At 25.5% G+C, this 14,893-nt stretch overlaps 2 protein-coding genes across 2 annotated transcripts; one reads left to right on the top strand and one right to left on the bottom strand.

The window, feature by feature from the left end:
- Window positions 1-1,505: 1,505 nt before the first annotated feature.
- Window positions 1,506-8,488, bottom strand: LOC111039524 (denticleless protein homolog B). Its single transcript, XM_022323076.1, has 10 exons — window positions 8,139-8,488; window positions 7,569-8,009; window positions 6,617-6,844; window positions 5,974-6,159; window positions 5,114-5,221; window positions 4,801-4,909; window positions 4,290-4,501; window positions 3,293-3,528; window positions 2,362-2,542; window positions 1,506-1,926 (listed from the first exon to the last, which is right to left on the bottom strand). Exons 2-10 carry the CDS (start codon window positions 7,621-7,623, stop codon window positions 1,607-1,609), a joined length of 1,635 nt encoding a protein of 544 aa, XP_022178768.1. The 5' UTR covers window positions 7,624-8,009; window positions 8,139-8,488; the 3' UTR covers window positions 1,506-1,606.
- A 1,690-nt stretch (window positions 8,489-10,178) lies between these two features.
- LOC111039533 lies at window positions 10,179-14,235 on the top strand. Its single transcript, XM_022323088.1, has 5 exons — window positions 10,179-10,426; window positions 10,952-11,050; window positions 11,152-11,276; window positions 12,443-12,638; window positions 13,923-14,235. Exons 1-5 carry the CDS (start codon window positions 10,372-10,374, stop codon window positions 14,024-14,026), a joined length of 579 nt encoding a protein of 192 aa, XP_022178780.1. The 5' UTR covers window positions 10,179-10,371; the 3' UTR covers window positions 14,027-14,235.
- The last annotated feature ends 658 nt before the right edge of the window (window positions 14,236-14,893 follow it).

The following is a 14,893-nucleotide window of genomic DNA, read 5'->3' as shown; positions in this document are numbered from 1 at the left end:
AATTCAAGCAATAACTATTATTTTAATAAACATTTTATAAAAATATATAAGAAATGTTTAATTTTATTTCTTTATACACATACAAAAAACTTATCTTATCATGCCATTAAAATAAAAAGTCTTGTTAGCATTTTAAATACATAATAAAAACATTAATTGTCAATCACTTTACCTCATAGGTTCATCGAAATTTTTTTTGTTTCAACCTACACAAATTGAAATAATGAGTGGACTCAATGCGCCAGTACAATGACAGTAAATGAGTTCTATATAATATTGTAGTTGGACTCCACCACCCGTCGCTCTCAGGACACCTGTGCTTTTTGAACGGCTAAATGAATACACATATAAACTCAAAAAATTAGGTTTTTACTGTTAGCATAAACTATGTGTTGAAAACTGAAATGATACTTTTCATTTGCATTTTTTATAAACATATTGTTAAAGATTTGTTGGTTTGCCTGCTTTATAGGTACAATGAATGAACAATATTATTGTAGATTTGTAATATAGATCATAAAAGCTTGTGTTTATAGAACACGATTTTTGAGGAGATTAAATTTAAATTTTATGTAGGTAGGGAATATATTTTAAGAATACACTTTAAACTTATAAAGTATAATAAAAATGAAGATCAATTTGCAGGTAATTATTTTTTTACATAAATAACAAATTATATATGGTAATACTCCTTGAACTTAAATTGTCGTAATTACTTGTGAAAATACTTATATCAGTAATATATAACTAATATGTTCCAAAAGGTTTGGAACAGAGATTCATCTTTTTGTTGGTTATTTCATTACTTATATTTCCAATCATAAATCTTTACAAATTACAATATAATAACATGCATATGGAGTTATAATCAGTGCTGGGAGAAAACTATGATTAACCAATAATTAATCGTACATATTGTAAGACTTACGAATTTCACTAAACAATTTAATTTGTCAATAAATAATATAATAACAATACAAAATGTGTTGAAAATATAATAGGAATAAAGTTTAACAAAATAAATTATTGATCGCAAAGTATGATTCATTATTACCAAGTATTTTTTTCATAGTCAAATTGTATTTATTTAAACATCATACTAATCCAATTTTATTAACAAAGTCAATGAATGTTTATTTTTAAAATTTATACAACATTTTAGTTTATAAAATATGTTATCTTTATAACTGAATATCGTAATGCTCTGAATTTTAGTTTTTTGACAGTCTTAAAAATTAAAACTCTCCTTCAAATTAAAAAATTTACACAGAATTCTTCCCATATTATAACAAATTCTCGTCCACACTAGCATAACAATTCAATGCACATGACAAATAACCTTCTTAAAATAATACAAAAATAAGCTTACAACATCTAATGTATTTCATTAACTTAATATTTCTAGAATAGAATATAATATAAAGAAAATGGCAACTTAAGAAATAACATATTTTTAACTTATTCATACAAAAAATAATTAATATATAAACACTGTGATCAGAAATAATGTAATAAAAATAAAAACAAAAATTTGTTTTACATAAAAATAATCAGTCTATATAAAATAATCTTTGGATTTATTCAATTTAATTATCTTAATTAGCAATTATATTTCATGAACAGTATCCAATTTTTCACGTTTACTCTTAGGCACCAAGTATTGGTCGATTAAACTTTTAGGGGATACAATACTTTTTTTTCGTTTTTTACTTGAAGTAGGTGTAACTACTTCTGGGATCTGATTAGGAATCACAACCGCAGAATGTGTGGATGTTTTTTCTGACTCGGGTGACATCTGAGTGGACAATGGAGATGTTGTCTTTGAACAAAATAAAACTTCCCATGGTTTTTTAGGAATCACATTTAAATTTTCAGCATTTGGAACAAAGTTTTGATTTTGGAGATCCAAATTTTCTATGGCTTCTTCTAATATTAAGAACAAATTTATATATTAATAGAAAATGCTTTAATTGTCCTATAAATAGTTAATAAAATAAAAATTGAAAACTATGTTTGCAAATTAGAAAAGTCTGCCGAAAAAGAAGTGTTAGAGAGTAACAAACAGCATATACAATTGTTAGAAAAAGGGAATTATTACCTCCTATTACATCCTTAAAGATTTGCAATTATAGTTACAATTGGTAGTTGTTCAATTTGGAAAGAAAAGAAAACAGTCAGGGAATAGGATATAGGGATATAGGATTATATGCTAGTTAGGATGATTTTTAGAGGCTTAAAATTCAGATGATGAAACAATAGTTGTAAGTCACAAATAGGGTCATCATAAGGATATAACAGTACACTTTTTATAAAGTAACTAAATTATACAGGAAATTATTTTTGTTTTAAAATGGTACGAACTTGTTTCTTTTTTATATTTTTCTAAGAGTTCAGCTTCAATTTTGATTGGAACAGTACATATTTTTGTTGAAGATTTTGATTTATACAATGCAGTTCGGCAAATTGAATATTCTTCAGATTTTTTTTGTTCACGAGTAAGTATTGACCATAACTTTGGCATTGAATCACTACTTGTTGCCAACTTGAAAAATAAATACATATCAATATTCAGATAAATATTACTGATATGAGTCTACAACAATAACATTTAATTTAAATTGAAACTATCATAAGGTTATCTTCTTTATTCAATTTAGTATAAGTTTTAAATTGTTTACTTGTATTTAACAGTGTGAATTATTTAATTTTGTTACATGTTTTCTTAATTGTATTTATCAATAAATGAAGACTAAGTCCTAATATATAATGATGATTGATTAGTTCAACAGTATCTGACAACTGTCATAATAACGTGGTAGGTAACATAATAAAAAAGAACTATTTTAAATAATACAATTTTGTTTCAGAATATTGTTATTCATACTTATTCAGTATTTATAAGTAACTTGTAACTGCTAAAAAGTATTCATAAGATATACAGTATACATTATTATCACATAAATAAAATGCAAAACTAAAAAATTCTATGAGAACAGGCCAAATGATAAAAAAAAAAAATTCTAATTACAAAATAATTAAACAGTATGTTCTCCAGTTAGTATTAGATCAGGCCATGACCATACTGGCTTGACCTGCAAATTTTTTTGCGATGAACAAACTAGAATAAACTAGGTAATTTTACATAATATATATGTTCATTATTGTTAAAGTTTATTAGACCACATACCAAAGTAAAAATCATACCGAAATAGATATTATTGTTTTAACCTGAATAATACATTTTTAAGTAACAATGAATAAAATATATCAAAATAAATAAAACAAAGCTCACTTTAAGACTTGTAGGATCTGCACACCAGTCTGAAGTACTTAATTCATTTGGATAATTTATCTGATTATACTTATGTTTTATTTCAAACATTGGATTTTTATTATATGGAAAATCTGTCAACCATATTATGCCCATATTTCGCATACAACCAGTAAACAGATAACGGCCATCATGACTAATACTAATTTTGGAGTACGGAGTTTCATGTGAATGACCAGAGTATTCGCATATTGGCTCTAAAAATATGATGATACAAATATATTATACTATACTGGAATAATATTTCTAACTCAAGAGGATGTCAGCACACTATTTGTTTTCTTTCTTTAACCTATGAGTTTAGCAAAATCAATCCTGTATTATAAATTTTAATATTAGAGTGAATTCAATTATTATCCAACATTAAAATAAGAACAGCACATGTGTCTCTTCATTGGCTATTTTAAGATATTTTATTTTTTACGTAAGTTATGGGCGTGTAAATTATTACAATTTAAAAATACTTATAAACGGTATATAAATTAAAATAGTGTTAAAAAGCGAATATATGGACACTATAATGTTCTTAGTATAAAATTTAATAATAGGTGAATTCATTCTAATATTGAAAGGAACGACACAGGGTTGTTTCTGCTAAGCAAAAATTTGATTTATTGTGGGTGGGTCATTGAGAGAAAACAAAATGGTGAGCTGATGTCCTCTTAATTAAAAGCGATTAACATAAATAAAATATAAAATAATATAGTAAGCTATTAAATATAATTCAGTTTACAGTTTAAAATGGACAAACAATTATACTACAAAATATGCCTTCCAATAAGAGCATACATATGTTTTTAGTGTATAAAAGGATTGTATATCTTATAATGTTAAGCTCAACAATTAATGCTAACTTAGTTTTTATGTATGTCAGACACATAAAACAAATCCACATATAATATTATTAATAACCTATAAGCACTAATATTAAATAAAATAAAGAATAAAAATAAAATACGTGTTTCTGTAGAATCCAGTGAATAACAGTAAATAACGTTATTTATGCAACTCGCATACATTAAGGTAGATTGGGGATTTGTTATTATATCTGTATAACCATTACAGAGTGATGAAACTTTAACTTTATTAAAATACTTCATGACTGGCAGAGGTTCTGTACTACCATTTACTTGGCGGTAACTTCTACGTAAATCCCATAATTTGATATCACTAAAAAAAATAAAAAAAATATTGGGTTGAGTAAATTATACATAACCAATGAGATGGATAAGAATACCATTACTGGAGAGCGTACCCTCTATATCCGCAACATAAAAAAAATGGTCGGTTGGTGATGTCATAATTGACAGTTACTAAGTTTGGTTACTTGATGCTATCACTACCACTCAATAATAAGAACATATTAACCAGGTAACCCTTTTCTAGTATATGCTCTCATATATATATCTATCGTATTTACTTTATATTCATACTTGTTAATTCAATAAAATATAATAAATAATACTAACTGATCCATGGAAGAACAAGATATAACCGTTTGATCATTTTTAAATATCACAGTAGATATTCCAAACATTTTTTTTGATTGCTTTTTTCTTAACATTGATCTATAAATACCTAAAATATAGTAGAGGAAAAAAAATTATTTAATACTTTTGACATTTGGTTAGTATAATAAAATTATAATAAAATTAACTTTTTGACTTTTTATAGTCATTGTATTAGTAAACAATTAAGATAATGTGATAAAAGTAATAGTCATCAGATTTTTGTTAAATAACATTTAATACAATTAACAGTGTAACTATTAACTATATTTACCGTGTGTATTAGGTATATTATGCTCAAACTCCAAAACTCTTTGAGAATTATTTAAACGTGCATCCCAAACTTTTATTGAACCATCTTGACATCCACCACAAAATACATCTACAGATAACATCAATAAATTAAAATTTACAATTTTATTATTAATTTATTACTTTCATTAAGTTGTTTTAAACTCAAGTAGGGTATATTTTCAGGGCCTAGTAGACAATGAATTGGCCTACTGAGTTTTAGGATTTTAATCAGCCCTAAAAAAGTTAACAGACCATTTTTCAATAAGACATAATATTTATTATTTTTCATATTTCATTGTGCAGAGTGTGGGGTCTTCAAATATTTTCGGCCATAATATATTACCAAGTCGGGTCAAATTGTAAGTGACCCACGAGTTTTTACTTAGATTTTTACCTCCGTAACTCGCAGTATTGTTTTTTGGATAGTAAAATATTTAAAAACTCATCACCTTCCATTAATTGAAAAAGGAATAAAAATGGTACCTAAGTACTTTATGAGACAATAAATTTTTGAAATTTCCCATTTTTTTCATTAAACTTGTGGGAAAATATTGAAACATAAACCATTTAGAGACAAATAATAAAACTATTAAAGTAAGAGTTAGTTAGTACCTCTATCTATGCTATAAAACTGACTTAATCTTAACTATTTTTGTATAGAATTAATAGCATTGGTTTAAAAATATTTAAGCTAAATATTTAGTCACTGAACTATATTCTGCAGAGGAGTATCAAAAACTGTATTATATTATATACATTAAAAAAACCCATAACATTAAAAATGTATCTAGGCTAGAGGCTAGTAATGCCAAAACAATTAATTTTTTTCATTATACATACCTGAAGATCCAGGGCAAAACATTACACTTTTAACAGAAGAATTATGAATAAATTCTCTTTCGTCATCGAGTACCCCTGAGGGGCTTAAATTACATAATTTTGAGGATTGATCTCCACAGGCCGTTATTAATTTCATTTGTGGCTCAGCCCATGCAAAGTTAAAAATAGCATTGTCATGTATAGCATCTATTTTTAAAAGAATTATATTAAATACAATTGTATAATTGTAGACATTATAATAATATTATACATATAATAATTAGTAGGTATAACGTTTTTATCGGTACAACTAATATAGACTAAATGGGCATCAATGTGGTTTAGTATCTATGCTTATTTTTAATTTTTTTTTTTTAAATGTATAAATCTGAAAGTGTTCATTCTTATTTCCATTGGATGTTATGACAAAAAATAAGAAACAATTGTGGTAGCCTTATTAAAATGTTTCTATCATTTTTAATTAGTAGCTATATTTCTCAGCTGATTAAAATACATAACAATAATTTTCAGACTTTCAGATCCAATGCTTTAAAATAGTGTAAAAAAAAAATTGAAAAATTAATATAATTTACTTTTATTTGTTCCAAAAAATCACTACAGGATTAAAATTAAAATAATTTTAAATTTAGATTCCAAAACTTACTTCTCTTAAACTGTTTGTTTTGGTCATTGTAATGACCTACAGTATTTTGAACAATTATTTCTCCGTGTTCAGTTGAAACACCAACTATGTGTAAATTGTTTTTATTCCTACTGAACTTACAAGCAAAAGTATTCCCAACATTAGTATCTGTATTGTGTGTGTTATCATTTGTTTCAGGTATATAACCCATTTGTTCAATAAGCATGTCACTCAATTTGCTTTGAAATCCTTTAAGTAAATAAATAATAAAATTAATTGAATTAAAAAGCAACTATATTTATATGTCAGTAAGAGTCCAAGGGAGAAGGGAGTTGTTGATTTTACAATAGGATTTTATCATTGTGTTTTTTAGTATTTGAGGTACTCATTTAAATCTATATTAACTACCTATAAATTTAACAAAGACTGTCCTTGAGAAAGATACCTTTATAAATTGCTTAATAGTCAGAAAAACATGAAGAAATACAAACCAACATATTGAACATTAACAAAACTATGGATACGAGTATCGTTCCTACGGATGTAAAATCCATCGGTAATCATTTTGGAAATGCGTACCTCCCACACTTTGACATGAGTGCACGTCCTGGTGCTACGGTATTTTTGATTATCTACTGCGTAGTGTCATAAGTATTATTATAACTGCAGTATTACATATTATATTCTATAGTTTATTTAATTTAATCATAAACCCAATGACTTGTTATTTTGGAAACGTCACTGTAGCAATATCACATAATCTTAATGCCTGTTATTTTTAATTTTCTTCATATGGTTTAAGCACTATAATCATCAGCCTACCTTATTACTTAGACCTGCTCTACTCAGATACTTATTTATCATTGTACCTGGCTTACCCTTTCAATTGTGTGGTTGTATAGAAATGTACTATCAATTGTATTATGAAAAGGTAAAGCGGGACGCCAGTCCATAGCATAACTATAAAACTTACCGGCATAGCCAAGTTTTCTTTTCTCCAAATAATTGAGCATATCAATCGTGTCCATAGTTCCACTGGTGTAAAATGAATCATGTACTAATTAAAACCACGAACCAATGAACAAAATTAAATACGGTTATTCGATATTTTGGTAGTAATGTTATTGAACATCTACAAGTAGCAACAATCAATAAAGATGTTCTTGAAGTTGCTACATAATCATACTAGTAATTAAAAATAACTAGTTGTAATGAACGATTCTCCACAGACAATAATAATTGGATTTTAAACACTGTTCTCAAAGCCGATAACATTAATGAGTCAAAAACTCGGAATGTCGAATGAACATTAATTTACCATTCTTGAATACATAATATAAATAAAACTAATTGGTTTAATCCGTATCTTTTGTATAGTTATCGGTAAAACTCCCGCTCTTTTATGCGCCATAACCTATTTGTTGTGATGATAATGAAAATGATATTAAAAATGATTATATTATCACAAATCAAATGAAACATGTTGATAAAAATAAATAACATAAGATTAATATAAAATTAACTAATTAACAATAGTTATTACTTATTATCCAATGATTTTTGGTAAGGCACTATATTTTATTCTGTGTTATAGTGCTCTACTTGTGGTCTTGTCTGTCGTTTCCATATGGGTATAAGATTGCAATAGTTCATTAGTCCATTAATTTTATGATCATTTATATAAACCAAAGTCTAAAGATATCTCTTTCTAGTAATTAGTAAAGATACCTATCTGTGCATTCTAGGGATGGCCCTATATCCCCACGATCTGTGTAGGTCCCTATAATGTGAATTGTGAAGCACTAGCGCATAATACCATAAATTAAGATAAATATAATATATATAAGTTCATGATAATACTTAAGTACATGACTTTAGATCATAATATTCTATTATATCAGTGATAAATGTTTGTACAAAGTAACTGTATTCATATATTTTTTAGATTTTTTAGTTACGGAAAAATCTGCTGAAGTGGAAACTTGTTTTAAATTTTCAATCCTTAGCTATAAAAATTAAAAATTGTATACATTTTTAACTACAAAATCATTTACAATTTTCAATTCGATAAATATTGTCAAAATTTGATCTTTAAATGCATATAAAATAAAAAATATAATATGTGTATATGACATATACAAAAATGTATTTTTAATATTTTTCAACTGATATTGTAAGTTGTAACAATGTATCAAGAGTCTTGCACTAAATTATCATGCTTTTTGGCCCAACAAATACAATTTGATTGACAATTATTATAGAAAAAAAAACTAAACAAATTTATGAATTTAAATGTCCATTAACAGCTCAAAAATATTTTGACATTTTTCAAGTACCTGTAGTAATTTGTTTTTGAATTACCTACAACTAAGTAAGAAAATCACTAAATGAGAATATATGAGAAATGGAGTGAATATTCAATGTTATAAACATTTCAACTTCAAACACTCATAACAATTTAATTTGGCTTTCCGGTAGAAAATTATTTTCGATAAAGGTAGACAAACTTGAAAGGAATCTTGTATTAAATTTTTTAATCTTTGATATAAAAAGAAAATATTTTATAAATTTCTGACTAAAAATAATTTTCTAAAATTGTCAAAATTCTAAATTCAAGAGCTCATAAAAAATATTGTGGATTTACGCTCACTTTTTTTTTAATTTCCAATAACAACTACTTACGAGGAACCTTGTATTACATTTTCAAGATTTTTTAATGGGGGGAAATTTTGTTTATAGACATAAGTTTTAAAAAAAAAAACAATAATAGTCAAAAATTTGCGGTGTAAACATTCAGGTAAAATGTTATGTAGGTATCTACAATATTTTTTTTAGAGTTAGATTAAACCAAAACCATTTTCTCTAATACCGGATTTCCGTAAAAATTCCTGTTTTCCTTAAATTTTCGATTATTTTTCCAGCAATCTGGAATTTCACTTCAATTTTACTTTTGACCCCCCAGTACCAACTGAATTCACTTTCCTATGAGAAAAGATGCTATTGCAATTGAAGCACTTTACAGTCCAAAAACGTGACACAAAAAAATATGAGAAAATAAATGAACACACATCATTGTACAATTAATGCATTAATCGCTCCACTCAGAATCTTAAAAACTATGTACCTAAAATCAATAACTTTACTGCATCGCTCAGAATTAGTTGTTATATGTTATCAATTTATCATAAATTATTTGATGTAAGTACGAACCATGAACAAACAATACACAATCTTTCAAATATTTACAGTCCGTTATATCTTATACTATTTCTACTTTCTAGTCTGCAAGAAATTTATAATTGTGGAAAATCCATTGAGCTTAAATCATATTATATTACTAATTTTATAATATGATCCAAGCGTATTACGATTATAAAGAATAAAAATTATTATAAAGTTTGATAGCATTATAATCGAGTACAGTATTACACGATCAATTACCTATATTATTACAACTACAACTAGTACAACTCTATGATTGAATCTCAGATATTACATGAAAATTTAAAGTTAAAAATTAAAAAAATTAACTTTATCTGTGATGTGAATCTGGTATCTAGTGATAAGCAATAACATTGATAAATGATAACTGCTGTGACAGTATTTATCTATGCGTCTTGAGCTGTAATAGTTGCTCATGTCGACACGTCGTATTTTGAAGGCTTTACTTTGAACTCGTTAAATTACATCGTTTCTTGTTATTTTTTACAATAAAAACTTTATTAAAAAATTTATTTGTCGACGGTCTTATGACTGGCAATTGAACTATCCGTGAAATGGCTATACCAAATATTTCTGATGTGCCCAATACACTAACAATATTAGAAGATGGTGAGTTTAAAAAAATTATCACAACAAATTATGAATATTCGGATTTATTTAATAAATTGTTAGGTTTTGAAATTCGTCATATATAATTCAATTTGTTTTTTGTCGTGTGGCGTTCTATTTAAATGGACTATATCACTTATTCAGTAAAACTAAAATAAAGTTTAATTTTACTTGTTTTCTTGGAAATTCGCTACTTGTTTTTTAGTATAATTTGTATTTTTGCAAATATTTAGAAATTGATCCTTTTCAAAAATAAAAATTTTTTTCATTTTAGAAGAATAATCATACAATTTTTTGAAGATTTTTAGGAATTTACAAACAATGGTTTATTACTATATTTTTAGATACCTAATATGTAATTGTGAATAAGCAATCATTTGTTGGTCATAAATTGTTTATTGAGTTTAAAATATTATACATAACTGTTTTATATTATTATAAATTCAAAATTAGATTTATAATTTAATATCTGTAATGAATAAAATATTATTTAATTGACATATTTAATATCAATTTATTTTCTAGATTATCTCTCTCAATTTGTAACAGTTAATACTGAAAATAAATGTAAGAACATTGTTGTACAGCTTACTGCAGAAGAGCAGTTGAAAAAATTGAATAAAGGTAAAAAAAAGTTAACTTGTACACCATATAGATTTTTTATTAGTTTAATCAGGTCTTTAGATAGTCAATTGTGTAATCAACCCTAATAAATAACATTTTAGGATTAGAATATGTAGACCAACTTATATGTGATCAGACTTATGATAATCATGAAGAATTATTTAATCAAGTGACATGGACTGAAAATTTAGAATCTATCATAAATGAAATATCATCACAAATCCAGGTAAATATATGATCACTTATAAATTAAAATGATTAAATTGTAATATATTTTAAAGAGTTTGGTTGAATCTATATAATATTTAATTGAACAAGTCCTGACTGATCTACATAGAGCATAAACTATGATAGCTAGAGACTTGACATTTTGATGGTACGTTTGTACCACAATGTAATGGCGGATTAAAAAAGGCTTTTTCAACATTTGCATTTTAAAGAGTTGCTCACACAGTCACTCAAGTATTAATTGTACATAAACCATGGAAATCAAACATTTTTTTGTTTACAAATGGTTGCCATTGGTTACTCGAAAAGATGATTTGATTAAAGAAATTATATCGTGAAACCAAATGTATGTTTGTAGCTTTTAAACTCAAATTCGACTTGACTAGTTTGAACAAACATTTGTAGACATATCAGAAAATTTTAGAGAATAGTTTGAACTAAATTAAAAAATATACCAAGTGCTAAGTCCAATTTGTGATTGGTTGTTTATTTTAAGTCAAATTTTTTTACAAACCTTTGTACACCTATGACGATACACCCGTTAACGTGAGGTACACTAAAACCACCAAACACCTGTTTAGCTCTGTATTTTAATATATTTATCCATTATTTCTCAGACTAAGTTAGGTTGTACAGTAATATATATATTAACAGGAAAAATTGCACTATTTGTTGTCTCTTTGTCCCACGCTCAACATAAACAAAATGCATTAAATAATCTTAAAATTAACCATTACATTTTACAGAAAATAAAGGCTTAACATAATATCAATTTATAATTAATGATGTTGGTGACCCTCACATGTTCTGCTTTATTCAGTAACCTTCTGTGTCCTTCGTGTGAACATACGCTCTTAATAGTGTAGCATTGGACATTTTTTCCTACTCTTATGTCATAAAATATTTAAGGTATCTACAAAATATATTTTTTAAACACATACAATTCTTAGAGATTAATTTTCTAGATTACCTATGATTGTTTTTCTTAAAATAAAAATTACACCAATAATCGTGTAACTAAAAAACATATTATTAATTTACAAATAGTCTTGATATATTCTACTATAGCTACTATTTCATCCTAAACAAATAATATTTTTTTTGTTAATTAGTATAAAAGTATTATAAAGGAAATAATATGTTTGTTTAATGTATTTTTTTTAGAATTTGCAATCATCAATTGAACTACTAAAATGTAAAATTGTAGATTTATTTGTTAAAGTTCAAACTCAAGTTATCATACTCAATAGGTTACATGCCATTTGTGATTTGTTAAGAAAAATTATGAGAACTCAAAGTCTGACATTGCAAGCACTAGACAAAGAAAATGTTATGTCACCTCATTCAATGTTAGAAATTAGTAAGTATAAATTCAATTTATTTATAATTTATTTCATATATGTGTCAATGTTTTTTTTTTGTTTGCTTAAATTTAAAAATATTGTAAATAATACGTTCAATGATAGTGAAGTATACATAGGTATAAGAACCATATTAAGAAAATATTGAATGCAAGACACTTACTGAATTACTCTGTATACTTATTTCAAACATATTTGTTCTACACACTTTCTGCAAAATCACTGATAATCACCCTTTAAACTTTAAAGTTTAATTGATAAGCAAATAATAATTTTGGTATACCAATTTCTTTTTGTGATAAGTAACTGCTCTGACCCAATACTGTGACTCATAACTCTTAAGGTTATTATTCATTAACATGGTGGGTTTATTTTAGCTCATTAAATATTTTTTGTAATCTTAGATTTTGTATTATTTTTGTTTTTAAATTTTTTTTATTGATACAAACTATTTGTAGCATGTGGTTACTGGTATTTTTCCCGAATCGAAATTACAGATTGAACCTTTTCCCGAATGGCATTTTTTCTGAAAGTCCATAGACCTCAAATCTTTTTTACAGAACACCTTTTACCCGAATCGATTTTAAAATCGTTAAATTATAATGCATATTATAAAAAATAAATTTAATTGATAAAATTTATAATAACGTAATAAATTGTGTAGTATTATCATTAGTTTTTTTAAATCAATAAATTGTAATACACAAAAAAATACATTTAAAAGTAAAAACAGAATTATTATTATAATATTTATGACTTACAAAACAATATTATGCGCGATTGCCCTCAAAAATTCTAACGGCTGGTATGTATTAAAATCAGCAATAATAGCCATAATTTGCTTTTGATAATCCCGCCATTTTCTTTTTGGTAGAGCTCTTACTTTTTGATAAAATACTATATGATTGTACATGTGTCCCTTTATCACACGTAAAAAATGATTATTGATAAACTAGAATGTATAGCAATAGCTAGTATACATACCTAGTTTTCATAGCTCCTAGTTATAACAAAATTTTTAAATTTTTAAACAAATTTTATTTTGGGAAAAACGGCGGGTACCGTAGCATGTAGCTTTAATTTTAGGATACATTTTAAAAACAGATAAAACTTTAAATTAGTTAAATAGTATTTTAAAATGTTAAAATGGACTATGGTACTTTGTAGTTTGAGTGTTTAATCTGATTTACTCATATTTCTTTATTTCTTTGTGTGAGCAAAGAATATAAACATAATATATTATTAGAACATTAATAAATTTATATTTTTCTTTTTTTTTGCAGAAGAATTAATTGAAGATAAAGATTTGAAAGAAATAACATTTTTAAGCAAAGATTTGATTAAATTAAGTAATTTTTGTGAAAAAAAAAGTATTATATTGAAATGACACAAATTTGTTATCATACATTTATATATTTTATGGTTGATCTTAGTTCTTATGGTTAATTTAAATATGTATTATAATTTCTAATATGTTATGTAGAATTATGTAGTTATTTCTTTTACGTTTTCTATTTCCAGAATACATAATGTATATTATATTATATTATAATTATAATATTTATTAAAGTGTAGTTTATCAGTATGTTGAATAATATAATGATTCTGTTAATCAATACAATTTGTACATCCCGTTTATTTTAGGCATTTGGTGCCAACACATTTTATCATTTTTTATTCAATTATAATAAAATATTAATAACAGTTTGTTATAAATAGAATTTATGATAAGTGCTGTTTACGTTTAGTCATCACGAAAAAATTTTAAAAAAATTTAAAAACCATATAACCATGTATAGATTGTTATTATTTCAATACTATTGTTAAGTAAAACAATATTAAGAAAAAGATACAACTTTTTAAAATCATAAGTCTACACACTTAAATGGATCACCTTATATAATGAATGAATTTCAATCATCTATGCATGAAACTCTACATTTATATATTATGAGAATAAAAGTTTAACACTTGTTTTAGGTAATTATAATTATTTTTCTGAATCTATGTATAATTATCTATATTGAACAAAATTTATTATTCAACAATTAAAGTATAACTCCCTTAAGACACTGTTTTCCATAGGTCCCTAAACATTTCCTACACTTGTCGATGTAAAAACCTCCTCTTAAGTTACTTGAGTTTTCTCTATCTAATCGGATAGACACTCTTTTATTCAGCAGATTACGAAAAATTTGAGATGTGAGATGATAAAAAATAAAAATAGGAATGTTACTCGTTGAAGTGGTATAGT

The sequence above is a fragment of the Myzus persicae genome, unplaced genomic scaffold (genome assembly GCF_001856785.1).
Source record: "Myzus persicae strain clone G006 unplaced genomic scaffold, MPER_G0061.0, whole genome shotgun sequence".
Lineage (NCBI taxonomy): Eukaryota > Metazoa > Arthropoda > Insecta > Hemiptera > Aphididae > Myzus > Myzus persicae.
This window is presented reverse-complemented; position numbering and strand designations above follow the sequence as displayed.

What these genes read in the sequence shown, in the direction of transcription:
- LOC111039524 (XM_022323076.1), bottom strand. Translation starts at nt 7,623, where the DNA reads ATGGACACGATTGATATGCTCAATTATTTGGAGAAAAGAAAACTTGGC. An exon ending in ACTGGATTCTACAGAAACAC is followed by an intron (nt 3,529 to 4,289) that starts GTATTTTATTTT and finishes TCATATTTTTAG; the next exon opens with AGCCAATATGCGAATACTCT. An exon ending in CAGATCCTACAAGTCTTAAA is followed by an intron (nt 2,543 to 3,292) that starts GTGAGCTTTGTT and finishes TTATTTTTCAAG; the next exon opens with TTGGCAACAAGTAGTGATTC.
- LOC111039533 (XM_022323088.1), top strand. Translation starts at nt 10,372, where the DNA reads ATGGCTATACCAAATATTTCTGATGTGCCCAATACACTAACAATATTA. An exon ending in AAATATCATCACAAATCCAG is followed by an intron (nt 11,277 to 12,442) that starts GTAAATATATGA and finishes TATTTTTTTTAG; the next exon opens with AATTTGCAATCATCAATTGA. An exon ending in TCATTCAATGTTAGAAATTA is followed by an intron (nt 12,639 to 13,922) that starts GTAAGTATAAAT and finishes TTTTTTTTGCAG; the next exon opens with AAGAATTAATTGAAGATAAA.